Source organism: Caenorhabditis elegans, chromosome II (genome assembly GCF_000002985.6).
Source record: "Caenorhabditis elegans chromosome II".
Classification (NCBI taxonomy): Eukaryota; Metazoa; Nematoda; class Chromadorea; order Rhabditida; family Rhabditidae; genus Caenorhabditis; species Caenorhabditis elegans.
The window spans coordinates 13,541,336-13,567,979 of NC_003280.10; the positions used below are offsets into that span (position 1 = coordinate 13,541,336).

Below are 26,644 nucleotides of genomic sequence, written 5' to 3' on the forward strand. Positions count from 1 at the left end.
TTTTTTTAAATTTAAAATAAAATTTTCGAATTCCAAATATTGAAAAAAAAAATTCCAATGAATTCCAGTTTTTAGGAAATTTCAAAAAAAAATTTTAGTTAAAAAATCAAGTAATTCCAGCGATTTTCAACGCAAAATTTCGAAAAAAAAATTAAAAAATTTCAGAAAAAAAATAGAGGCCAGTTTAATTTATACAAAAAAAAATCTAAAATTTCCCGAGATTTTGAAAAAAACGACAATTTTTACAAATATATAACTATTCTAACCGTATTCGATAAGAAAAATCTACAAACAACGATTGGGGCAAGTGAGCGGGTGGAAGGAAATTGATAAAAAATCACAGAAAAAAAAGTGAAAAAAATATGGAAAAATCACAGAAAAAAGGTAGGCAGGCAGGCAGGCAAGTAGGGGAGCAAAAATATAATTTTAAAATTTTGAAAAAATAGGGAAAAACGAGAGTTTTGGGAGCTGAAAATGGTGAAAAAAGGCTTAAAAAATAGAAAAATTTAGATTTAATTATTTAAAAAATCGGAAAAAAATTTCGGGAGGTTTTGAAGAAAAAATTGTCAAAAAAATAAATTGTTTCAACTTTTTTTAGCGATGAAAAAAATTATTTCCCGATTTTTTTGATAGAATTCCACCGAAAATTTCAATTTTAACCTGAAAAAATTCAAAAAAAAAGTCGAAAAATTGGAAATTTCCTGGAAATTTCTCGAATTTTTCAACAAAAATTCATGGAATTTCATGGAATTTTTTTCCATCATTTTTAACGGATTTTTTCCAATTTTTTTTCACAATTTCAGGCAGAAAAAATCGAAAAAATCAGTTTTTTTTTTCAGAGATTTCTAGAATTTTCCAATAAAAATATGTGAATTTCCATCAGTTTTTACGATTTAAAATTTGGGAAAAGCCCAATAAAAAACTGAAATTTTTACGTTTTTCGGCATTTTTAAAATAAAAAAAAGTTAATTTCAAACTGAGAAAATTCTTGGAAAAAAATCGGAATTTTTTAACTGAAATTTTCCGTTAATCTGCAAAATTTTTCAACCTAGAAATTTGAATTTCCGTCATTTGAAGCTAATTTTCATAATATAAATTTAGTTTTTCCTTCGAAAAATTTAATTTTTTAGAATATATTTAATCAATTTTAGACGGAAATTTCTCGATTTTTTCAATAAAAATTCGTGGAATTTGCATCATTTTTTCCAATTTTTTAAACAAATTCAGGCAGAAAAATCCGTTTTTTACAGAAATTTCTCGATTTTTTCAATAAAATTTTTTTCATGGAATTTCCATAATTTTTAACGGATTTTTTCCAATTTTTAAACAATTTTAGGCGAAAAAAATCTGTTTTTTTTTTCTGAAATTTCACGTTTTTTTTTCAATAAAAATTCGTGAATTCCCATAGTTTTTAACGGATTTTTTCCAATTTTTTTACAATTTCAGGCAGAAAAAATCAGTTTTTTTTCAAAAATTTCCGTCATTTTCCATCAACCATTTCAGTCCCATTCCTCATCATCAAAATTCGGTGGAGCCGGAATCGTGGATGAAACCTTGGCCGGCGGCTGGGCTTCCACTTTCCCATTGATCGCCTTCCTTCGTGCATCCAGTGCCTTCGACAATGCCGACATCAAGTCTCCACCACCACCACCGCCGTCTGGAGCTGGTGCTGAATTTCTCGGCGTTTCCGATGCTCCGAGAAGAGCCGACGACTCAAGAATCCCATCGAATTTCCCCTTCCGCTTCGGCTTTTCGGCAATCCTGCTGAGTTTCGCATTTCCAGCTCCACCGGCTGCTCGGATCGCAGCCATCAAGTCTGAACGGCCTCCGTCGACGGATTTCGTGGGGCTGAAGGTTACGGAGGAGCTTGCTGATGGGGTCTGCGGTGGAGGTGGAGGTGGCGGTGGTGGAGGTGGCGGTGGTGGTGCTGGAGGTGAGATGATCGGAGGAATCTCTGTGATCTCTACTGGAGTTGCAGCTGGCTGAGGAGAAGGATCAAGCTTCATCGGTGGTGGTGGTGGTGGAAGAATGAACGTCGTCGGAGCATCAGCTTCAGCTTCAGTGGGCTCCGATGCTTCAGGAATCTGATCATCTGCTGGAAGGATGTCTAGAAGCCGATCCTCATCGATTTCCGGGTCGCGGAGAGTGAAATCGTGGGCGTGGCCTGGAATTTGGATTTTTTAAAAGATTTTTGATTTTTCTCTGAAAATTTTGGTATTTCAAATTTTTTTAACGAAATTTTCCAAAGGAAATTTTCCCCTAACATTCCCGAGTTTTTTGGAGCAAAAATGAAATTAAAAAACATTTTTTTTTCTATTTTTCCACAAAAATTTGAAATTTTTCAATATTTTTTTTGAAAAGCTAAATTTGGCGAAAATTCGATTTTTTACAGTTTTTCCTTGAAAACTGGATATCGTTTTTTTACTCAAAAATACTGAAAAATTTTGAAAAATTTATAAAATTAACACAAAATAATTTGTTCATAATTTCGCTGAAAAATTGTGAAAAATAACTTTTTTTTAATTTTCAAACAATTTTAGCGTCACAAATTCTCTTTTTTTCCTGTTTTTTTTTCATTTTTTTTTCATTTTTTTCCTCTTTTTTCTCTTTTTTTTTCTCTTTTTTTCCTGTTTTGTTTCTCTTTTTTTTCATTTAAATCATTTTAAAAAATGAAAAAAAAAACACTTGAAAACGAAAAAAAAATGACAAAAAAACACCTGAAAAAGAAAAAGAAATGAAAAAAAAACAGGAAAAAAATAAAGATTTTTTCTTTTTTTTTCATTTTTTTCTCTTTTTTCTCTTTTTTTCCTCTTTTTTTCCTGTTTTGTTTCTCTTTTTTTTTCATTTAAATCATTTTAAAAAAATGAAAAAAAAAACACTTGAAAACGAAGAAAAATGAAAAAAACAGGAAAAAAAATAAAGATTTTTTCTTTTTTTTCCTGTTTTTTTTTCTTTTTTTTCTCTTTTTTTTTCCTCTTTTTTCTCTTTTTTTCCTCTTTTTTTTCCTGTTTTGTTTCTCTTTTTTTTCATTTAAATCATTTAAAAAAAAGAAAAAAAAACACTTGAAAACGAAAAAAAAAGAAAAAAAACACCTGAAAAAGAAAAAGAAATGAAAACAAAAACCGGAAAAAAATAAAGATTTCTTCTTTTTTTTTCTGTTTTTTTTTCCTCTTTTTTCTCTTTTTTTCCTCTTTTTTTCCTGTTTTGTTTCTCTTTTTTTTCATTTAAATCATTTAAAAAAAATTAAAAAAACACTTGAAAACGAAAAAAAAAAGAAAAAAAAACACCTGAAAAAGAAAAAGAAATGAAAAAAAAAAAAAGATTTTTCTTTTTTTTTCCTGTTTTTTTTTCTTTTTTTTTCATTTTTTTCTCTTTTTTCTCTTTTTTTCCTCTTTTTTTCCTGTTTTGTTTCTCTTTTTTTTTCATTTAAATCATTTTAAAAAAATGAAAAAAAAACACTTGAAAACGAAGAAAAGTGAAAAAAACAGGAAAAAAAATAAAGATTTTTTCTTTTTTTTCCTGTTTTTTTTCTTTTTTTTCTCTTTTTTTTCCTCTTTTTTCTCTTTTTTTCCTCTTTTTTTCCTGTTTTGTTTCTCTTTTTTTCATTTAAACCATTTAAAAAAATGAAAAAAAAAACACTTGAAAACGAAAAAAAAAAGACAAAAAAAACACCTGGAAAAGAAAAAGAAATGAAAAAAAAAAAAGATTGTTCTTTTTTTTTCCTGTTTTTTTTTCTTTTTTTTCTCTTTTTTTCCTCTTTTTTCTCTTTTTTTCCTCTTTTTTTCCTGTTTTGTTTCTCTTTTTTTCATTTAAACCATTTAAAAAAATGAAAAAAAAAACACTTGAAAACGAAAAAAAAAAGACAAAAAAAACACCTGGAAAAGAAAAAGAAATGAAAAAAAAAAAAGATTGTTCTTTTTTTTTCCTGTTTTTTTTTCTTTTTTTTCTCTTTTTTTCCTCTTTTTTCTCTTTTTTTCCTCTTTTTTTCCTGTTTTGTTTCTCTTTTTTTTCATTTAAACCATTTAAAAAAATGAAAAAAAAAACGCTTGAAAACGAAAAAAAAAGAAAAAAAACACCTGAAAAAGAAAAAGAAATGAAAACAAAAACCGGAAAAAAATAAAGATTTCTTCTTTTTTTTCTGTTTTTTTTTCCTTTTTTTTTTTTTTTTTTTTTTCATTTAAACCATTTAAAAAAATGAAAAAAAAACACCTGGAAAAGAAAAAGAAATGAAAAAAAATAAAGATTTTTCTTTTTTTTTCCTGTTTTTTTTTCTTTTTTTTTCTCTTTTTTCCTCTTTTTTCTCTTTTTTCCCTGTTTTTTTCTCTTTTTTTCATTTAAATCATTTAAAAAAATTAAAAAAAAAAAACTCGAAAACGAAAAAAAATGACAAAAAAAAACACCTGAAAAAGAAAAAGAAATGAAAAAAAAAGAAAAAAAATAATGATTTTTCTTTTTTTTCCTGTTTTTTTTTTCTCTTTTTTTTCTCTTCTCTTTTCTTTTTAAAGAGAAAAAAAACAGGAAAACAGAGAAAAAAAAGAAAAAATCTTTTTTTTCTCTTTTTTTTCCTGTTTTTTTTTCTCTTTTTTTTTCTTTTTTTTCCTGTTTTTTCCACAATTCCCCCCGCTCCAAAAATCACCTTTCAAATTAGGCAAACTATCAGGCATCTCAACCATTTTCGCCGTCTTCTTCTTCTTCTCATTAAAATTAATCCGAAATGCCAACGGATGATTATCATCCAAAGAATCTTCCTGCATTAGAGTACTGCTCAGTGCCGTATCCTCAAGCAGTTGCTCGTGGAGCCGAAGCTGAGCCAGCTCATCCGTCGTCCGTCCACTTCTAGATGTCCCACCATCATCATCCGCGTCAAGAGCCTTCTTGCTGAAATCTCCAGAAACACCTTCGAAAGCTGGAATTGAGGTGCCCGCGTAGAAGAGCTCAGCGATGTGCTCTGGGCTCCTGGAGAGCTCCCTGAGCCCTCCGAGCAGCCGCTTCTTGTACCGTTCCCATCCCTTCTGCTCATACTCTTTCAGTACTTGACTCGTCAGGAAGAACTTGTCGGGTTTGTTAAGCTCATAGGTAAAGTCGATGGGCTCACAGGGTCGGAGCACATGATCATCGGCTCGGCGGAATGCTGGAAGCTCTTCGGAGCCCGGGAAATGCTCAGTGTCGATGTTTATTCGGAAGAGAGATGTTGAGGTGGGGGGCTCTTCGGGGAGTTTTGGAAGTTGGCGGGGCAGGGTGAACGTGATCACTTTGTCGGACTGCAAAATTGCTCGGATTTGAATTTTTTCTAGTTTTTTTGAGTAAAAACATTGAATTTTCTCGGTTTTTTTCCGAAATATAATTTTTTTTGCGAAAAAAATTGGACTTTAAATTTTTTTAAATTCTATTTTAAAAAAAATTTTGAGCTTTTTTTTTCACAGAATTCGTTTTTTTTTCCAATTTTTGGGCGAAAGGTTATAGAATTTTCAATTTTTTAAAAGAAATTTTTTTTTTCTTGAAACTTTCTAATTTCCGGCGTTTTTTTTGGGGAAAAAATTGCATTTTTTCCAATTTTTGGGAAAAGAATATATAATTTTTGATTAATAGAGTTTTCGACATTTTAATAATTTTTTTAGTTTTTTGAATAAAAAATCGAAAAAAAAAACTAGTTTCTAGGGGAAAATTGAATTTTGATTTTTTTTTTCAAAAAGCAGTTTTTAAAAAACTTTTTTTCGAAATAAAGTCGTGTATTTTTTCCAATTTCCAATTTTTTGAAATTTTGGAATTTCCGGTTTTTTCAAACATTTTTTAATGTTAAAAAATTCAATTTTTTTTAATTTTACGTCGAAATTTGCAATTTAAATTATTTTTTCGATTAATATTGAAAAATTTGAAAAACAATTTTTTTTTTGAAAAAAAAATATTTTTTGCTTTTTTTTACAAAAATATTTTCTTTAATTTTCAAAAAAAAATTAGCATTAATTAGCTTTTTGTGAAATTTTGAAAATTCCGGTTTTTTTCCAAATTTTCTGGGAAAAGACAAAAAATTAATTTTTTTTCCTCAAATTTCTACAATTTTTTTTTCAGCTTCTCCACGATTTCCAGTACCTCCTGCAAGCTCTCAAGCTTCTTCTCCAACACCTCCGTCCTTCTATCAATCGCCTCAGCCTTCCCATGAATCCTCGTAATTCTGTGCTCGACCCGATCGAAAATCTCATCAGAAACTCGCAGAAGCTTCTGCAACGACTGATTGATTCGAAAAATGGTCTCCTCGCGGCCAGCGTCGCGTGGAATCAGCGGAACATGGTACATTTGTTACCCGAAAAATCTGGAAAAAATCGGGCTAAAAATATTAAAAATAGGTGGTAGAAGTATGGTAAAACTGGCTAGAACAGTTGGAAAAATTTCGAAAAAATTGGAAAAAATGGGAGAAATTTTATAATTTATGGGGGGGAAAAGCTTAGATTGGTACAAGTTTTGGAAGATTTTTTTTTGGCGAAAGCTTGGGGGAAAATTGGATATTTTGAATGAAAAAATCCGGGAAAAACTGGAAAAAAAAGTAAAAAATGCGATTTTCAAGTTAAAAAATCGAGAAAAACGGAATTTTTAAGCAAAAATTAATCAAATTGAAGTCTGGCAATACGTTCGGCTACTCGCATCGACACGTTGAGCGATGGATGAACTGGATTGACGGCGGGCTCGCCGAGCAGTGAGAGTGCGGCGATGGAGAAGTACGTGTGGAGAATATCTGCAAAAAATGTGGTTGTTTACGGGTTGAGAATTGACATTTTCTTTGAAATTTTTTAAACTTGCAATTTTTCACAAGTATTTTCTTCTGAAATAATAGCTGGAAAAATTGCAAAAAAATCACTCATTTTTTGTTATTACACATTCGTGGAAATGTTTAGGGAGAAAACTTCCACGAATGTGTAATAAAAAAATTCTAATGGTTTTTCTCCGGGAATAGCTTGAAAATTGCAACAACAAAAAAATGTTGTTATTACACGTTTGTGAAATTTTTTAGGAAGAAAATTTCCACGAATGTGTGATAACAAACAAAAAACACTTGTTTTGTGAATTTTTGTGAAATATTTCTTTTTTTTTTTTTTGAAAGAATTTGTAATAAAAACTAGCCGGTCTTTTTGCGGACCCCAAAAGTCAAAAAGTTTCAAAAATCGATTTTGTTTTTCTAGAAATATTGACATATTCTGAAATTTTAAATTATTTTTTAAAAAATCGTAAAAATTATGGAATCATCGGAAAAAATTCCGAAGACGGAAAAATATTTAAAATACTCCGAAAATTCGAAAGAAAAATTATTTGAAAATCTAAAATTTAAAAGCTTTTCGGTGCTCAAAATTGCATTTTTTGTAATTTTGAAGCTCTTTCGGAGAAAAAGCCATCAGAATTTTGTTATTACACATTCGTGGAAATTTTCTCCCTAAAAAATTCCACAAATGTGTAATAACAAAAATGATTGATTTTTCTGCAATTTTGAAGCTCTTTCGGAGAAAATAGCCATTAGAATTTCGTTATAACACATTCGTGGAAATTTTCTCCCGCAAAAATTTCCACGAATGTGTAATAACAAAAATAAGTTTTTTTTGCAATTTTTCAAGCTATTTCCGAAGAAAATAGCCATTAGAATTTTTTTATTACACATTCGTGGAAATTTTCTCCGTCAAAAACTCCACGAATGTGTAATAACAAAAAATTAGGGTGTTTTTTTTCAATGTTTCAAGCGTGTTTCGGAGAAAAAAAAATAGTAGAAATTTTTTATTACACTTTCGTGGAAATTTCCTCTCTTCAGAATTTTACGAATGTATAATAACAAAAAGACGTGTTTTTTGCAATTTTTCAAGCTATTTCCGAAGAAAATAGCCATTAGAATTTTCTTATTACACATTCGTAAGAATTTTTTCTCTAAAATATCTCACGAATGTGTAATAACAAAATAAGCGTTTTTTTTTTGGGTTGCAATTTTTCAAGCCATTTCCTGAGAAAAAACCATCAGAATTTCGTTATTACACATTCGTGGAAATTTTCTCCCTAGAAAATTCCGCGAATGTGTAATAACAAAAAATGGGGTTTTTTTCAATGTTTCAAGCCATTTCCTGAGAAAAAACCATCAGAATTTCGTTATTACACATTCGTGGAAAACTTTGTTTCTAAAATATTCCACGAATGTGTCATAACTAAAAAAAACTCTACAAATTCCAAAAAAAAAATAGTCACATTTTAACGACTTTTTCCCAGTAAAGTCTAAAATTTCCTATTTTTCGGCAGAAATATCAATGTACCTAGGCTTTTAAAAAAAGTCTGGTTTTTTTTGCATTTTTTAAGATGTATTTTTTGAAACTTTTAGAATTTTTTCGATTTTTTCTTTGAAATTTTCAGTTTTTTTTTCCAGTTTTTTTAAAAGTTTTTTGCTGTTTTTCTAGGAAATGTTCAAATTTTTTCGCGTTTCAAGCTATTTCCGTTGAAAAAGCCATCAGAAATTTTGTGTATTACACATTCGTGGTAATTTTTCACCCTAAAAAATTTTACGAATGTGTAATAACTAAAAAAACATTCAAAACATACAAAAAAACAAGTTTTAACGACTTTTTCCGAGTAATTTCTGCAATTTTTCCTATTTTTCGGCCGAAGTTCAATGTACCTAGGCTCTGAAAAAATTCAGTTTTTTTGCATTTTTTAAAGATTTTTTCTGCAATTTTCAGAATTTTTTTGCTGTTTCTTCTAAAATTTCCCGGAATTTCGTCTGTACCTGAATAGCCCCCGGGCTCTGGATATTTGCAAAAACCCCCAATATGTGGATGCTGACAAATCATTAGAAATTCTCGAAGATGCTGCTTCGATACCAAATGATAAGCATTCAGGATTTTCAACGTGGCCCCAATCCAGAATGCATAGCAACTATCATCAGGCTTATGGGCCCTTCCGTGAAATCCGATATCCTGTTTTTGAATAGCCCATCGAATAAGCCGATCGATATCCCGTCGCGTGAGCACTTCTTCAGTCCAAAGCCTGTTCGACAGAGCCAACGAGGCAATTGCACAGAATGTAGAGCCTCCGTGGCTCTCGTCTCCCGGAGCCTGGCCGATTCCTCCGTCGATGTTTAGGCTTTGACGCAGAAAGCCGGCGAGCTTGGTCCAGTCGATTGTTTGCTCTTTGTCTCCGTCGAGAATATGGCTGATGGCTACTGCACAGAATACGAATCGCATGTCCGATTCCGAGCCGACGCCTTGACTCCAGAAACTGGAAAAATAATGGGATTTTTAGGGCGAAAATTAGTGGAAAAAAAAGAAATTTTGAAAAAAATGGACTTTTTGGTATATTTAGAGTTTCTGAAATGCTCAGAATTTTTCGATTAAAAACTTCTTTTTTTTCGAAAATTTTTACAACGATTTTATAATTTTGAAAGATTTTTTTAAAACTTTTTTTTGAGATTTTTAGTATATTTAAAACCGTTTTTTTTAAATCAATTTTCAGAAATTTTGGTGTTTCATTTTTAATTTTCAGATATAAAAAACTTGAAAAAAGTGGGGATTTTTTAATTTTTAGAAATAAATTTCCTGCTTTTTTTAAAAGATAGAAACACATTTTTTGAAAAGTTTGAAAAAATTAGATTTTTTGGAATTTTCCACTTAAAGGTGAACTACACCCTGTGGGGAAATTGTTTTAAAACATGCCTAATCCAAAAATCGAAAAAATCTGAAAATTCTAATTAAAAAAAAAATCTCAACACTTTGAAAAGCTCACAATCAGAAGAAAAAAATTGAATGAAGTTTTATTCTGAAAATCCAAAAAATAAATAAAAAAGTTTCTAAAAATACCGAAAATCCAAATTTTTTCAAAATTTTCAAAAAGTTTGCTTTTAAAACTCCAAATCTTCACTATTTTGCATAAATAGATGCCTAAAAATCGATTTTTTTTCGATTTTTTTTTAAACTTTTTGACATAATTTTCAGATTTCCAGAAAAAAAAATTTTAAGACCAAAAATCCAATTTATTTCGGTACTCCACCTTTAAAGTTGGGCTACGCTCAGTGGGGAAATTGCTTTAAAACACGCCTATGTGGTCACAATGACCGAATATCATGATAAAAAAATTCAAAAAAATTTTCTAAATTTTATATGATTTTTTGAAAATTGGAAAAATCACAGTTTTCACCTAATTATTTTCGAATTTCCGCCAATTGGATTTGTTCGATGGAGCGCGCTTGCATTAATTTCATTAATTAATTGTATTTCTTCTTATTATTGGACTGATTTTCTTCATTTTCTAGGTTTTTTCCTCGGAAAATGAAAGAAATAAACAAGACAAATGCGAAATGCCTGTTAAAAAGTAATTGAAAATGAGTAAAACGATCATATTTTGAGTTCCGACGGCAACAAGCCTGAAATTATTATATTTTACAGTTTTACTCATTTTCAATTACTTTTTAAGAATCATTTTGCATTTGTCTCGTTTATTCCTTCTATTTTCCGAGGAAAAAACATAGAAAATGAAGAAAATCAGTCAAATAACGAGAATTAATAAAATTTATGCAAGCGCGCACCATCGAACAAATCCAATTGACGGAAATTCAAATATAATTAGGTGAAAACTGAGATTTTTCAATTTTCAAAAAATCATATACAATAGAAAAAAATTTTTGAATTTTTTTATCATGATATTCGGTCATTGTGACCACATAGGCGTGTTTTACAGCAATTTCCCCATTGGTGGAGTACCGAAATAAATTGGATTTTTGGTCTTAAAATTTTTTTTCTGGAAATCTGAAAATTATGTCAAAAAGTTTGAAAAAAAATCGATTTTTAGGCATATATTGATGCAAAATAGTGAAGATTTGGAGTTTTAAAAGCAAACTTTTTGAAAATTTTGAAAAAATTTGGATTTTCGGTATTTTTAGAAACGTTTTTTTTTATTTTTTGGATTTTCAGAATAAAACTTCATTCAATTGTTTTTCTTCTGATTGTGAGCTTTTCAAAGTGTTGAGATTTTTTTTGTTTTAGAATTTTCAGTTTTCTCCGGAATTTTGTAGAATTGCTTTCAAATTAATTGAATTTTTCGAAATTTCTGAGTTTTTATGAATTTTTGGATTTTGTTTTTATTTTTTGATTAAAAATTTTTTTTTTGAAAATTTCAGATTTTTAAACTTTTTCCCTTTTTTTTCTAAATATTTTGAATTTGTTTTTTTCCGAAATAAAATCGATTTTTTTCAGTTGAAAACCTTCAATTTTTCCGTTTTTCAATGAAAATCGAAACTTCCAGCTAAAAATTGTGGTTTTCCAAGGAAAATTGATTTTTTAAAGCCAAAAATTGCGTTTATTCAGTTTTTTTTTGTTAAGAAAAAATAGAATTTCCAGCTAAAAATTTCAGATTTTTCAGTTTTTCCACAGAAAATTGAAATTTTTACAGTTTTTGCGCCTTTCTTTGAAGTTTTCAGAAAAATTCAAATTTTTTGTCGTTTTCCGACAAAAATTTCAGATTATTTCAGTTTTTTTTAAAGCGAAAATCGATTAAAAATTTTTTTTTTTTGGAAAATTCGCTAAAAAAAAGGGATATTATCGAAATTTTGGAAAAAATTCAATTTCCAGCTTAGTTTTTTCAGCCAAAATCGATTTTCCGTCCAAAAATTGTGCTTTCTCAGTTTTTTCAGAAAAAAAAATCGAATTTCCGGCTGAATAACGCGTTTTTTCCAGTTTTTTACAAAAAAATGTGTTTTTTTTTCAGCCAAAAACTGAGCTTTTTTCAAAGAAAATTGATTTTTTCAGCCAAAAATAGTGATTTTTCTTCTTTTTTTTTCAGAAAAAATCGAATTTCCAGAGAGGTCAAAAATTGTGCTTTTTCCAGTTTTTTACCAACTAAATTCCAATTTTTCAGCTTCTTCCAACCTACCATCCATTATCCCTCTGTGCAGTTTTAACAGTCTTCAAAATGGCTTTTCGATCGACTTTCTTCAAATCATCACCCAAAATTGCCAACGAGAGCAGTGCACTGTACGTTTGAGCCAAATTCGCTTCATCATAGCCGCTATTCTCGCACGAGTGAGATCCACGGAATCCGCATACGTTTCCTGCAAAAAAATTTGAATTAAATTTCAGAAAAAAAAAGGAATTCTGGGATTTTAAAAGCCCAAATTTCTGCAGAATTGAACGCATTTTTCAAAAAAAAAAATTGGAAAATGTATATAGTTGAAACAATTGAGGTGAAATAACAATGTAACAATAAAATTGATAAAAAATGTAGGAAAAATGAACAAAATCAACAGGAAAATGGATAAAAATGCGGGAAAATGGGTGGAAAAATGATTGAAAACGGGGGATTTTGTGGTGGGAAATTCGAATTTTTCTAGTTATTTTTTCTACGTTTAAATTTGAAATTAAGTGATTTTCAAGCAGAAGAAAAATTGAATTTTCACAGATTTTTACACTGAAAAATTGGATAATCTGAATTTTGTGGAAATTTAGAAAATTTTCCAAATTTTCAGATTTTTTTCTAAATTTGAATTAAGTGATCTTCAAGAAAAAAAAACCATTTTTTTGGAATTTTTGTGAAAATTTAGGAAAACAATTTTCGATTTTTCTCGGAATTTTTTCAGCATTTTCTAAAATTTGTAAAACTCCTAAAAAAAATAAATTTTATCTTTTTTTTTTGGCAATTTAGGTCTGAAATTTGTAAAACTGAAATTAATTGGAAATTTTGTGAAAAAAAATTTTTTTCTCAATTTTTCAGGAATTTTTTTTGAAAATCGTAAATTTATGAGCTTTAAAGCTGAAATATTTTTGCAAAAATTGTAAAAAATTTAGAAATTTCACCACATTTTTTTTACAGAAATTTAAGAATATTTTAACGTATCATTTTCATTTTCCAACGAAAAAAATTCTGAAAACTAACAAAAAAAAAATCCAAATTTTGCAGATTTTTTGCAACTTTTCAGATTTTTTCGATTTTTTTTCCAAATGTTATATATTTTCTAAATTTTCAGATTAAAAAGGTGAAAATTGGTGAAAAAGGTGAAAAGGTGAAAATTATAATTTTTTTTTTCAGAAAAATCATTAAATTTCATAATTAGACTGAAAAATTCCAAAATAAAATGTCTGAAAATTCGGGAAAAGTTTTAAAAAAATTGAATTTAATCAGATTTTTTTGCATTTTTTTCTGAAATTAATTTGAATTTTTTTTGTTGATTTTTTTCCAAATTTAAAAAAAAAATTTTTCGAGATTTTTTATTTCAAAAAATCGTACTTTTAAAATGTGGATTTTTTTTTTGAATTTACGGAAATTAAATTTTGAAAAAAAAAACTTTTTTTGAAGTTTTTCGTTTTTTTTTCCTAAAAAATAAGAAATTTGACTTTTTTTTCGATTTATTTCCATCAAAATTCTAGTTTTTCAGAAATTGCAGATTTTTCCAAAAAAAAAAAAAAAAAAATTAAAAACCTTTTTTTCTGAAAGTTGTAAAGCTGAAATAAATTGGAAATTTTTTTTTGTTGAAATTTTGCATTTTTGAGATTTTTTCCAATTTTTATAGATTTTTTTTGGAAAGTTTAACCGATTTTTTAAAAGTAAAATTCCAGATTTTTTTTCGATTTTTTTTATCCGATTTTATGTAAATTTTCAGGCTTTTTTCACATTCTTAAGATTTTTCCGATTCTTTTTCGAACTTTTCTAAATTTTCCGATTTTTCCGAATTTTTTTTTTTCGAAATTTCGCTTTTTTTGTAAATTTTCTAGATTTTTTTCGAATTTTTTTTCAAAATTATCCGGTTTTTTTTTCTAAAAATCAGACTTTTACAACCTTTTTGGTCAGTTTTTCGAAACTTTTTTCCTAAAAACTACGCAAAAATCTCAATTTTTCCACCAAAATTCCTGTTTTTTCAGTCATTTTTCCGGGAATTTTCAAAAAAAAAAAATTCAAAAAGCCTAATTCTACTGCTTCTGCCTATTCTCCTTCATCATATTTTCAGTGGCTTGCCACGTGTCCAATGTAATTTTCGACAGAGTACTATTGATATCGTCCAATGGAATAACTTCAAGCGGTTGTTTAATTAAATGTGATGATATTCGGAAACGATTGGCCTGTTGTGAGAGGGTTGTGGCGTATTGATTATATTTGGAAATTACACGACGATCAATGTCCGGACAGCTCACGGGTACGATTTTTCTGGAAATTTTAATCAGTTTTTGAGGGAAATTTGATGATATTTTCGGTTTTTTTTCGGGTTTTCACTGAGAAAAATGGCGAAAATTGACAAAAACGGTATATTTTTTGAGTTTCTAGAAATTTCCTGAAATTTTGAAATTTTTTCTGAAATTTTTTTTTTCAGGAAAAATCATTTTTTTTTCAGATAAATCAGTCGATTTTTTTGAAAACAAATATGTAATTTGCCAAAAAATATTTAAAACCGAATTTCTATCGACCGATTTTCGGAGAGAAATTGGAGAAAATTTTTTTTTTTTTAATAAAACCTAATATTTCAGGGAAAAATTCCAATTTTTGGATATTTTCTGAAAGAAATATTTCTGTCCGAGTTTTAGGGAAAATCTATTTTTTTTTTCAGCTAAAAAATCTAATTTTTGACTTTTTTTAATTAGGAAATTCAGATTTTCAGCGAAAAATGTTCAGATTTTTTTCAGAAAAATCGATTTTTTTTTCGAAAAACATCGAATTTTTCAGATAAAATTCATACCTTTTCCGGGTTTTGGTTTTTTTACAGAAAAAATCGAATAAATTAATTTTTTTTTCAAAGAAAATCAATTTTTCAGCAAAAATCGATTTTTTCCAGAGAAAAACATCGAGTTTTTCAGTTTTTCGGAAATTGGATTTTTTTTTCAAAAAATTCAGATTTTCGGGGGGTTTTCTGAGAAAATGGTTTTTTTGTTCAGAGTAAATCAAAATTTTCAGCTAAAATTGCTTTTTTATTTCAATTTTATTTAGTTTTTTTTTAAAGAGAAAATCCAAGTTTTAAGAGAAAAATTTCAGTTTTCTCGCTTTTATTTTAGAAAAAATGGATTTTTTTCAGGGAAAATTTTAACTTTTCGCCTTTTTTTTTAATAAAAAATCAATTTTTCAGCGAAATTGTTTTTACAGACAGAGATCATCGACTTTTTTCAGAAAAAAAAATCTAATTTTTCAGGAAAACCGGGGTTTTTCCGATAAAATCGAGGAAAATTCCAGTTTTCGCGGCTGTTTTTTTTTAAAGAAAAAATCGAGTTTTCCCTCGGAATAAACTCAAATTTTTGGGTACTTTCTGAAAAAAATCCATTATTACCCGGGAAAATCGATGATTTTTTCAGAGAAAGTTGAATTTTTCATTGAAAATCGCATTTTTTCATGGAAAAATTTTAATTTTTCCGTTTTTTCAGAAAAAATCGCGCATTTTTCAAAGAGAAACATTTCAGATTTTCAAAGAAAATAGCTTCTTTTTTTTGCAGAAAATTTCAGATTTTTCCGGTTTTTTTTTGCCGTTTTTCCCATAAAAAACGATTTTTTCGAAAAATTCCAGCTTTTTCCAATTTTTTCCCAGAGAAAATCAAATTTTTTGTGCAGAAAATTTCAGATTTTTCCGGGTTTTTTTTTTAATAAAACCTAATATTTCAGGGAAAAATTCCAATTTGTGGGTATTTTCTGAAAGAAATATTTCTTTCCGAGTTTTAGGGAAAATCTATTTTTTTTCAGCTAAAAAATCTAAGTTTTGACTTTTTTTAATTAGGAAATTCAGATTTTCAGCGAAAAATGTTCAGATTTTTTTCAGAAAAATCGATTTTTTTTTCGAAAAACATCGAATTTTTCAGATAAAATTCATACCTTTTCCGGGTTTTGGTTTTTTTACAGAAAAAATCTGATATTTTCAGCGAAAATGTTCAGATTTTTCAGTTTTTTTCAGAAAAAATCTAAGTTTTAGCGAAAATTTGCACATTTTTAGATTTATTTCTAAAATTAAAATTTATTGAATTCATTTTTTCAGACAAAAATTCCACTTTTCGCGGTTTTTTTCTCATAAAAAATCAATTTTTCCGAGAAACTCGATATTTTTGCAAAAAAAAATGGCAGATTTTTCCCGTTTTTTTAAATAGAAAATCTAGTTTTTCCGAAAAAAAAATTCCAGCTTTTTCAGTTTTTTTTGAGAGAAAATCGGTTTTTTTTTCAGATAAAAACTAATTTTTCCCGTTTTTTTGTTCCAGAAAAATCGATTTTTTTCGATAAAAATGCTCAATTTCCACCTAAAATCCTCCGGCTTCTCCCTAACTTCTTCACACATTCCATCCGAATAAACCGGTCTCCAGGGCTCTCGTTTCCACGAATCCGGCTCACGGCTTCTCCGTTCAATAATCCGTTCCAAGCTCTTTTTCTGCTCCGAAAATTGCTCTTTTTCAGTCCTCACCGGCTCATTCGAAAACTTTTGCCACCAAATTGCTCCATCATCAGTTTGTCGGACTAGCAATGAGCATTTCAAGTCAGAGAGCTCCACGAGATCCATTGCTCTTGTGGGCTCACTCGGGACCTCGGGTTCCGCGTATTTGCCGCGGCGGACGATTTGATTGAAATTTTCGGGCTCTCCGATGGAATGGAAAGCGTCGACTGAAGACCAGACGCCTGTCGGATGAGCATAGAGTTTTGTCATTGAAATTGATGAATTGAGCACTTGAAGCTGGTCTTGACAGAAGATTGAGTACACCTGTAAAATTTATTGAAATTGGTTTTTACAGAGAAATATTTTTAAAAAATCAAATAAAATGTTCAAATTTTCGAGTTTTTCCAATTGATTTTTCTCAAAAAAATTTTGAAAAAACTGAAAATTCCGATTTTTTCGGTCTTTGTTCCTAAAAATATATAGATTTGCTAATAGTTTGTTAATTTAATAAAAAAAAATGTTTTTTTTGTTATTACACATTCGTGGAAATTTTTACGCAGAAATTTTCCGCGAATGTGTAATAAAGCAATTCTGATGGCCTTTTGTCCGGAAATAGCTTGAAAAACGGCAACCTGAAAATTTTTTTTTTTTTTCTTTTTCTACCTGAAAAAATTCCACGAATGTGTAATAACGAAAACGATCGTTTTTTGTTGCAGTCTTCAAGCTATTTCCGGATAAAAAATCATTAGAATTTTGTTATTACAAATTCGTGGAAATTTTTTAGGTAGAAAAATTCCACGAATGTGTAATAACAAGGATAAGTGTTTTTTTGCCGTTTTTCAAGCTATTTCCGGAGAAAACAGCCAGTAGAATTGTGTTATTACACATTCGTGAAAATTTTCTATTAAAAAATTGTTTTTAGCGAATGTGTAATAACAAAACTAAGTGACTTGAAGCTGATCTTGACAGAAGATTGATTACACTTGAAGAATGGTAATTTTAATCGGTTTTTACAGGAAAATTTTTAAAAAAATCATATAAAATGTTTAATTTTTCGAGTTTTTTAAAGGAGGACTAACGGTTCGGACGATTTTGAACGTATAGACCCAAAATGAGCTCAAATGAACGAATTTCGTAATGAAACTGCTCAAAAAGTTTTAAATTTTCAAAAATTTTTTATGGCGGTTCAAAATTTTGGAAAAATTACACTGTTTTTGGCTAAAATCACGAATTTTTCCCATTTTTCCGTGTCACATCTGTTCGAAGTTAGCTTTTTTTGAAAATATCGTCCTTTATTATATATTAGCAATTAATCTCATTTAATTTCGTCGATTAACGTACATTTAAAGCCGATAGGTAACCAATTTCGATGATTTTTGGGTACCTATCGGCTTTAAATATACTTTAATCGGCGAAATTAAATGAGATAAACTATCAATATATGTAATAAAGGACGATATTTTCAAAAAAAGCTAACTTCGAACAGATGTGACACGGAAAAATGGGAAAAATTCGTGATTTTAGCCAAAAACAGTGTAATTTTTTAAAAACTTTGAACCGCCATAAAAAGTTTTTGAAAATTTAAAATTTTTTGAGCAGTTTTATTACGAAATTCGTTCATTTGAGCTCATTTTGGGTCTATACGTTCAGAACCATTAGTCCTCCTTTACAGCTCTTTCCGGAGAAAAAAAATGTCAGCTTTGTTATTACACATTTGTGGAAATGTTCTACATAAAAATTTCCTAATGTGTAATAACAAAGAAAATTTCTGGCAATTTTTGAGCTATTTCCGGAGAAAATCATTAGAATTGTGTTATTACACATGCGTGGAATTTTTTTTTGAAGAAAATTTCCACGAATGTATAATAACACAATTATGATGGAAATTTCTGTGGAAATAGCTCGAAAATTTACAAAAAAAAAGAAGGTATTTTTGATATTACAAAATCGTAGAAATTTTAGGGAGAAAATTTCCACGAATGTGTAATAACAAAAAGTGAAAGTTTTTTTTTGCAATTTTTAAGCTATTTCCAAAAAAAAATATAACCAGCACAATTGCGTTATTACACATATGTGGAAATGTTCTACTTAAGAATTTCACGAATGTGTAATAACAAAAATTAGTGCATTTTTGCAATTTTTAAGCTATTTCCGGAGAAAAAGCCATCAGGATTGTGTTATTACACATTCGTGAAAATTTTTCAAGTAGCCAATTTTTACGAATGTGTAATAACAAAAATAAATGGGTTTTTGCCGTTTTTCAAGATATTCCCGGAGAAAGAGCCAGAAGAACTGTGTTATTACACATTCGTGAAATTTTCTGAAATTTCACGAATGTGTAATAACAAAAAAAAACGATTTCAAGAAATTTGGTTTTTCGATTTAAAAAAAAACGGCAAATCTATAGTTTTTAGAAACAAAAACCGAAAAAATCGGATTTTTCAGCTTTTTTCAAAACTTTTTTTCAGTTTTCTAACAAAAATCGGGATTTTTTTTCAATTTTTCGATTATTTTCTGAGAATTTTCTGGGTTTTCAATGAAAAAATCGAAAAACATTTCAGTTTTTTCCAAATTTTTCGATTTTTCCGCTCGAAATTGGAAGTTTTCTTGGTTTTTTCTTCAATTTCTGAGATTTTTCTCTACAAAAAAAACACCAAAAAATCCGATTTTCATGGAAAAAACCCCCAAATTTTCCTGCTATTTTAGGCCAAAAACCCGTACATTTCCACCAGCGGCTTCATCCCCAACCGGATTCGACACCACCATCCGATGAGTTCCACTCGAAAACGCATGTTTCAGGCCGAGAACAGGCCGGCCCGGAAATCGATCATCAATGAGGTGAAGCGTCCGATCAGTCATCACACAATAGGCGTTCGCCGTGCCTTGAAGCCTAGAAACATGCCGAATTTGTGCAGAAACCGGCGGAACAGCCTGCAAATACATCGCCTCTTCACGGCCTCGGCTCTCAAAAAGTGGGCTTCTCCAGAGCTCCGCGCAGGCTCTCGAGGAGGCCGCCGCCGCCGGGCTTCTCATATCGACGATTTCCACGTGAAAGTGTCCAGCCACCGCTATGAGCTTCGGATGATCACAAAATGCCGCCAACTGGTAGATCTCTTGCTCATTTGCTCGGAGCTTCATTGGCTTGGAGCTGAAGCCGCCCCCGCCCCCGCAAATCCATACACGACCTCCAAAATCCACAACGGCTAGGGTTTGCTCGAGGAGCTCCGATTCCGTGAAGCTTTTCACCGCGAAATTGAAGATCGGAATGTGTTTTTCGTAGATCACGGGATCCTCCTCGGAGGAGGCTTCTTCTTCACGAAAATTCATCAATTGCAGAAGCGTCGGGCTCCGTAGAAAAAGCCCAGTGTGCAATGGGGAGCTCCACGAGGAGGTGCGGAGCTCGAGAAGTGGCTCCTTGGCTTTTGGAGCAGCTGTGTCGTTTTTCAGTGGTGGGAGCATTTTTAGCTTTTTCTCATATATCGGCTGTAGCGAGGAGGAGGCGGTGATGGGCAGTCCGAGTGGAGAAATCTGGAAATTTTTGGGATTTTTAGGCTTTTTTAGGCTTTTTTCAGGCTAAAATTAGGTACTTTTTAGCGAATTTTTGATTGAAAAATTTCAAAAAATTTCCGGCGGTTGTCGTGACAAGTTTCATGATTTTTCAGAAAATTCGGAGCTTCGAAATTCCCGATTAGGCTCCGCCCACTTATTGGCTCTTTCAAGGGCGTTTTTTTTTCTTTGGGATTTCTTATGGGGAAAAATTGAAAAATTTGGTAATTTTTAGTGAATTTCTGATTAAAAATGTTCAATTTTTCGGAAAATTTGATTTTTGCGATTTTTTTTAAAGAAAAAAATTTAAGAGCCAAGAAATGGGCGGAGCCTATAATTATATTTATTATAGGCTCCGCCCATTTATAACATTTTTTCTTCAAAATTCAGATTTTCAAGGCATTAACTTTTAAAACGATTTCTGGTGAATTTTTCAATTTTCACTGGAAAAATTAGAGCTTTTAGGCTCCGCCCATTTATTGGCAAAATCTGATTTTTTAAATAATTTTTTTAAAGGGAAAAATTGAAAATTTTGGTAATTTTTTAGAGAATTTCTGATTAAAAACGGGGTAAATTTTTCTGAAATTTAAAAATTCGGAGCTTCGAAATTTCCGATTAGGCCCCGCCCATTTATTGGCTCTTTCAACGACTTTTTTCTTTTAAATTTAGGTGAAAATAACAGTTTTGAAACACTTTTTCAGTGATTTCTGTGGAATTTTAATTAAAAATTTCCAATTTTTTTTCGGGAACATGGCGATTTTTTCGTTTTAATCATTTTTTTTTTCATAATAAAATCCAAATTTTAGGCTCCGCCCACTTATTGGCTTTTTCAAGGGCGTTTTTTTTTTTCAAAATTCAGGTTTTCAAAAAATAAAATAAAAATATTTTGCGATTTCTGGTGAATTTTTCAAGATAAAAATTGAAAAATGTCCTACAATTTGAAATTTCTTAGCTTAAATCGAGCATTTTCAAGCTCCGCCCACTTATTGGCTTTCAACTTTTTTAAAAGATTTTTTGTGTGTTCTGGTGTATTTTTCCAGAAAATATTGATAATTTTTCTAAGAAAAAACTCAAAAAAAGTATGCTTTTGTTATTACACGTTCGTGGAAACTTTCAGAACAAAAACTTTCCTAAAATTTTCTTATTACACATCCGTTCTCCACAATAAAAGTACCACGAATGTGTAACAACAAAAAATGGGGGGTTTTTCGATTTTTCAAGCTATTTCCGGCAAATAAACCAGTAAACATTTTCTTATTACACATTCGTTGAAATTTTAGGGACAAAATTTTCCACGATTGTGTAATAGCAAAAAAGATTTCTATTGTTTAAGCTTGAATTTTCCAATTTTGAATGAAATTTTGTGAAAATTCCAAATTTTCGGCAATTTCTCAATTTTTTCGCGAATTTTCCACTCCAAAATCCCGTACTTCAACAGAAAAGCACTCCAACATCTTCCTTTTTGACCGTTCATTAACTGTCCAAATCTTCAAAATCCCTCCTCCATTTTCGCCGCCCGAATTTTCAAAAAATCGCGTGGCGAGCAAATTTCGATTGTAGAGCTCATAATCGTTGGTGGTTCGATACGAAAAATGGCCGGGCAGGCGGCTGAAATCGTCGGGCTGAAATTGAAAATTTTTGTGGTGGGATTATGTAATAAAAATTAAAAAAAAAAAAACTCACACTTCTCAGCCTCGGCGGAATTAGCGGCTCAATGAGCCCACACTGGAGTGGCGGAATTTTTCGTCTGAAATTTAGGGAATTCGTTGGAAAATTCGAGTTTTTTATAAGCTATTTCTATCTATTTCTGGAGAAAATCGTTAGAATTGTGTTATTACACGTTCGTAAACTTTTTTTAATTCAAAATTCCGCGAATGTGTAATAACAAAAAAAAGTGTTGTTTTTTTTTGACAATTTCTAAGCTGTTTCTGGAAAAAGCTATTTAAATTTTGTTATTACACATTCGTGGAAATTGAAAAATTTTCCCCTTTAAAAAATTCGACGAATGTGTAATTACAAAAAAGTGGGGGGGTTTTTTTTAAATTTTTAAAGCTATTTCTGGAGAAATAAACAGTAAAAATTTTTTATTACACATTCGTGGAAAAATTCAATGGAATTTTCGAGAAGTTGGAGTGCTTTCGTGGAAAATTCGAGTTTTTTCGAGCTATTATTCTCGAAATTATACGAAATTGGAAATTTAATTTTTCCACGAATGTGTAATAACAACAAAAAAAGTGTTTGTTTTTTGAAAATTTCCAAAATTTCCATTCAAAAAATGGTTTAAAATCGTTATAAATTGAATGAAAATGTGAATTCTTGTTTTTTTTCGCTATTACACATTCGTGGATTTTTTTTTTGAAGAAAATTTCCACGAATGTATAATAACACAATTTTGAGATGGAAATTTCCGTGGAAATAGCTTGAAAATTTATAACTGGGGTTTTCGATTTTTCAAGCTATTTCCGGCAAATAAACCAGTAAACATTTTCTTATTACACATTCGTTGAAATTTTAGGGACAAAATTTTCCACGATTGTGTAATAGCAAAAAGTGGGTTTTTTTTCAATGTTATAGCCATTTCTGAATTGAAAAAACCCAGTACAAATTTTCTTATTACACATTCGTGGAAAAATTCTCCTTGAATATTTCCATGAATGTGTAATAACAATAAAAAACAATTTTTCGCCATTTTTCTGATGAATTTTTCTGCAGAATTCACACAAGTTTCTATGCAATTTTTTCAAAATTTTGACAGTTTTCTAGTTATTTCGAGAAATTTCAAAAAAAAAATAGTAGAAATTTCCAATTTTCTAGTTTTTCTTTATTTTTCAGCAGATTTTTCTGTAGTTTTAAAATTTTTAAATCAATTTCCTCTTGAAAATCCTATTTTTCCGAATTTTAGAATATTTTTTGCCGAAAAACTTTAAAATTTGTGCAAATGCACACAATTTTCCAATTTTTTGGTATAAATTTTTAATTTTCAAAAATTTAGATAATTTTTCCGTTTTACTTCGTACAAAAAGTACTGTTTTCACGTTTTTTTTTGCCCAAAAATTCAATTTTTCAGCATAAAATAGGCCCAAAATTTTCATTTTTAGGTATAAAAATTGCAGATTTCTCCAATTTTTCAGTCCGATTACCTCCAAAAATTCTGCAAATTATACTGTGGAATCCATCGGGTCTTTCCATCGGGCCTAGGCGTCGTCCAGTCCTCGAGTAGGCCTCCAAAGCCTCGTTGGCCAAAAGTATGCTGTCCAAAGTCACGGGAAACGGGTTCACAATAGAGTGCGGGGGCGGCGTGGTGGTGGGAAGACATTTTTGAACGGGAAATTATGGAAATTTGTGAAAAAAAAATGGGAAAAAAATCGGGAAAAAGGGGAAAAAAAGATTTTTAACAAGAAAAATGCGTTCAACTCCTAGAAATTTTGCGTGGGTGGGGTACCGTTTGTAAACTGAAGTCCGTAAATCCAATCGATATACGCCTGACGGCGTTCCGGAGTCAGGAGATTGTCGAGCTCGCCGAGCAAATCCAGTGAAGAGATTGCGAATAGGAAGATTGTGTTTCTGGAAAAAATTTGAATTTTTTTTGTGAAATTTTTGAGAAATTTTGGGAGAAAATTGAGCATTTTTAGCTTGAAAAATCTCAAAATTTCAATTGTTTAAAGCTGTTTTTTGGCATTTTTCTAGAATTTTCTCGGAAGAAAATTGCCCATTTTTAGCTTGAAAATTGTAATTTTAAATTAATTTTGTGAAAAATCCGGGAATTTCAGTTTAATTTTGAGACATTTTGGGAGAAAATTGAGCATTTTTAGCTCAAAAATCTCAAAATTTCAACTTTTCTAGTTTTTTCAACTAATTTTTTAAAATAGTTTGAAAAATTGAAGAAAAAAAAATCGCATTTTTTGAAAATTGTTTTTTTTTTCGATTTTTCAAACTATTTCTGGAGAAAAAGCCTTCAGAACTGTGTTATTACACATTCGTGAAAAAATTCTCCCTAATAAAAATTTCCACGAATGTGTAATAATTTTTAAGCAATTTTTCAACAAAAAAAAACCATCAGAATTGTGTTATTACACATTCGTGGAAAAATTTCCACGAATGTGTAATAAGGTTTTTGCAATTTTTCAAGCCATTTTCTGCCAATTTTGAACGGTTATTTTCAAAATTTTGACAATTTTCTAGTTTTTTCTGGGAGTTAAAAAAAAAGATGGGAATTTCCAATTTTTTTTTTTTAAATCCCAGAGAATTGAATTTTTAGAGGTATCTTTCGACATTTTTCTAAATTTTTAGAACTAATTTCACAATTTTATTTGAAAAAAAAAAACTTTTTCTCAATTTTTTGAATTTTAATTTTTTAAAAGCTGTTCTCTTTAAACTTTTTAACAAGAAAAAATCGAAAAAAATTGGATTTTTAATTTTAAAAAATTGGAAAATCAATATTTTCTAATTTTTTTCCATTTTTCCATCAAAATTTCGCATTTTTTTTCAAATTTTCCTAATTAAATTTTTTTTTTCTAAATTTTCCATATTCCAATCGATTTTTATATGTAAAAATTGACTTTATACGGTTTTTTTCTCAATAAAATTGAATTTAAAAAATATATATAGCTTAAAATTGGATGTTTAATTTAAAAAAACTGAAAAATCAATATTTTCTAATTTTTGAATTTTTCCATCAAAATTTCGCAATTTTTTTTAATTTAGGGGAAAAATTGGTGTTTTTTGGGGGAATTTTAGGGGAAAATATCGGAGTTTTTGTGAAACTTTTTTGAGAAAACTGGGAGTCAATCGAGCATTTTTAGCTTGAAATTTGTAATTTTAAATTAATTTTGTGAAAAATATGAAAAAAAAAAAAACATTTTCGAATTTTTCAGAGTAGTTTAGGGTCATTTTCATAGAATTTTTTGAAATTTTTTAAATTAAAATCAGAGGAAATTGGTGAAAAATTTTTTTTTCCAATTTTTTAAAGATAATTTTAGAAAAAAAAATGGAATTTTTCAATTAAAATAGTGATTTCCTGAAAATTTGATAATTTTAGATTAGAAAAGTTGGAGAAAATAATTTTTTTTAGGATTTTATTCAGTCAAAATTAAAAAAAAAACGTACAATTCTGAACTATTGTGTTTTTTTTTTGGAATAAACTTTGAATTTCTACGAAAATTGTAATTTTAAATTAATTTTTTTTTTTTGGAATTTTCAGAGCGCTAATTTTACTATTTTATTAGCAAATTTTCCCAATTTTTGAAATTTTTTGAAAAATTTAATTTTCAACTCTAAAAAATTGAAAAATTAGTAGATTTTCTAATTTTTTAACAATAGCAGACAATTTTTTCAACAAAAAAAATTCAAATTTCAGAAATAATTATTTTTCCGCAATTTTTCAAATTCCAAACAGTTTTTTATACGTAAAAAATGATTTTTCGTTAACGAGATTAATATTTTTTGATATTAAAAGTTGAAAAATTAGCCAAAAATTTGAAGGTTTTTACAATTTTTTGCTTAAAAATTCGACTTTTAACTATAAAGAACTGAAAAATCAATAATTCCAAATGTTTTGAATTTCCGAAATTTCAGAAATCATTTTTTTTTCTAATGTGTGTTTAAATTTCAATCGGTTTTTTTTCTCAAGAAAATTGAATTTTTTGCCACAATTTCACAAATTTCCAGCCAAAATATATCTTAAAAATTGAAATTTTAACTTAAAAAAGAATTAAAAAATTAATATTTTCTAATTTTTTGAATTTTTCCATCTGCGGGGAATTTTTTTTTAAATTTTAATTCAAACTTTTTAAAAATTGGGCGAAAAATTGCCAGTTTTTAGCTTTGAAAAAATTGTAATTTTAAATTAATTTTGTGAAAAATCCGGAGAATCCAATTTTTAGAAGTATTTTTCGAATTTTAGGTTAATTTTTTAGTAGGTTTCAACAATTCTATAGCGCGTAAAAATTGGATTTTTAGTCTTAAAAAATTCAAAAGTTCAAAAATCAATATTTTCTGATTTTTTGAACTTTTTTATAGATTTTGTGAATTTTCCGAAATAGCTTTTTTTCTAAATTTTCTATATTCCAATCGATTTTTTAAAAGCTGTTTTCTTAAACTTTTTAACAAGAAAAAATCGAAAAAAATTGGATTTTTAATTTTAAAAAAACTGAAAAATCAATATTTTCTAATTTTTGAATTTTTCCATCAAAATTTCGCAAATTTTTTATAGATTTTGTGAATTTTCCGAAATAGTTTTTTTGTTATTACACGTTTTTTTTTAATTTTCCATATTCCAATCGATTTTTATATGTAAAAATTGACTTTATACGGTTTTTTTCTCAATAAAATTGAATTTTTTAAAAACAATTTCACAAATTTTCAGCCAAAAAATAGCTTAAAATTGGATTTTTAATTTAAAAAAAAAATGAAAAATCAATATTTTCTAATTTTTGAATTTTTCCATAAAAATTTCGCAATTTTTTCAAATTTCTGGAATTTTAACTGGAATTTTATCAATTTTCTTCAATTTTTTTCTAATCTCCTCACCGACTAGTCTCCAACGTATTATACGGCTGTGGGAATACGTTCAAGTGTCGAATCAAAAAACCAATGTGCTTCTTAAATTCAAAAGTCTGTGTCTGATCTCCTGATTCGGCGGCTGAAAATACGGAAATTCAACGGGGGCCAAAAGCTTAAAAATCCAAAAAAAAACCTTTTCGTGCAAATTCTAGCAATTGATCTTCCGTGCTGATATCGCACATTTAGGCTGAAAAT

General features: G+C 29.0%; 2 protein-coding genes across 5 annotated transcripts; both read right to left on the bottom strand.

Moving 5' to 3' along the window:
• Positions 1-170: 170 nt before the first annotated feature.
• On the bottom strand, positions 171-6,310 carry ddl-2 (WASH complex subunit homolog 1). Its single transcript, NM_064446.5, has 3 exons — positions 6,091-6,310; positions 4,637-5,261; positions 171-2,164 (listed from the first exon to the last, which is right to left on the bottom strand). The coding sequence occupies exons 1-3, from the start codon at positions 6,292-6,294 to the stop codon at positions 1,500-1,502; spliced, it is 1,494 nt and encodes a 497-aa protein (NP_496847.1). The 5' UTR covers positions 6,295-6,310; the 3' UTR covers positions 171-1,499.
• A 93-nt stretch (positions 6,311-6,403) lies between these two features.
• Positions 6,404-26,636, bottom strand: Y48E1B.3 (the record flags this gene model as incomplete). Of its 4 annotated transcripts, NM_001267469.4 has the most annotated exons (8): positions 13,791-14,151; positions 16,212-16,666; positions 19,064-19,870; positions 21,319-21,510; positions 21,572-21,635; positions 23,029-23,452; positions 26,417-26,528; positions 26,583-26,636. In NM_001267469.4, 6 exons carry the CDS (start codon positions 23,202-23,204, stop codon positions 13,917-13,919), a joined length of 1,929 nt encoding a protein of 642 aa, NP_001254398.2. The 4 variants fall into 4 exon arrangements, with proteins under 4 accessions (NP_001254397.1, NP_001254400.1, NP_001254398.2 ...); NM_001267468.4 differs by lacking the exons at positions 13,791-14,151; positions 16,212-16,666; positions 19,064-19,870; positions 21,319-21,510; positions 21,572-21,635 and adding exons at positions 6,404-6,730; positions 8,750-9,240; positions 11,887-12,064 and having other exon boundaries at positions 23,331-23,452; NM_001381645.1 differs by lacking the exons at positions 21,319-21,510; positions 21,572-21,635; positions 23,029-23,452; positions 26,417-26,528; positions 26,583-26,636 and having other exon boundaries at positions 13,917-14,151; positions 19,064-19,801.
• Positions 26,637-26,644: the final 8 nt, after the last annotated feature.

Bases quoted from the DNA above. Each gene is read 5' to 3' on its own strand.
- ddl-2 (NM_064446.5), bottom strand. From the start codon at position 6,294: ATGTACCATGTTCCGCTGATTCCACGCGACGCTGGCCGCGAGGAGACC. The intron at 5,262-6,090 runs GTACTGGAAATC...GCAATTTTGCAG, and splicing joins AGCTTGAGAGCTTGCAGGAG to TCCGACAAAGTGATCACGTT. The intron at 2,165-4,636 runs GTGATTTTTGGA...TCCAAATTCCAG, and splicing joins TAGTTTGCCTAATTTGAAAG to GCCACGCCCACGATTTCACT.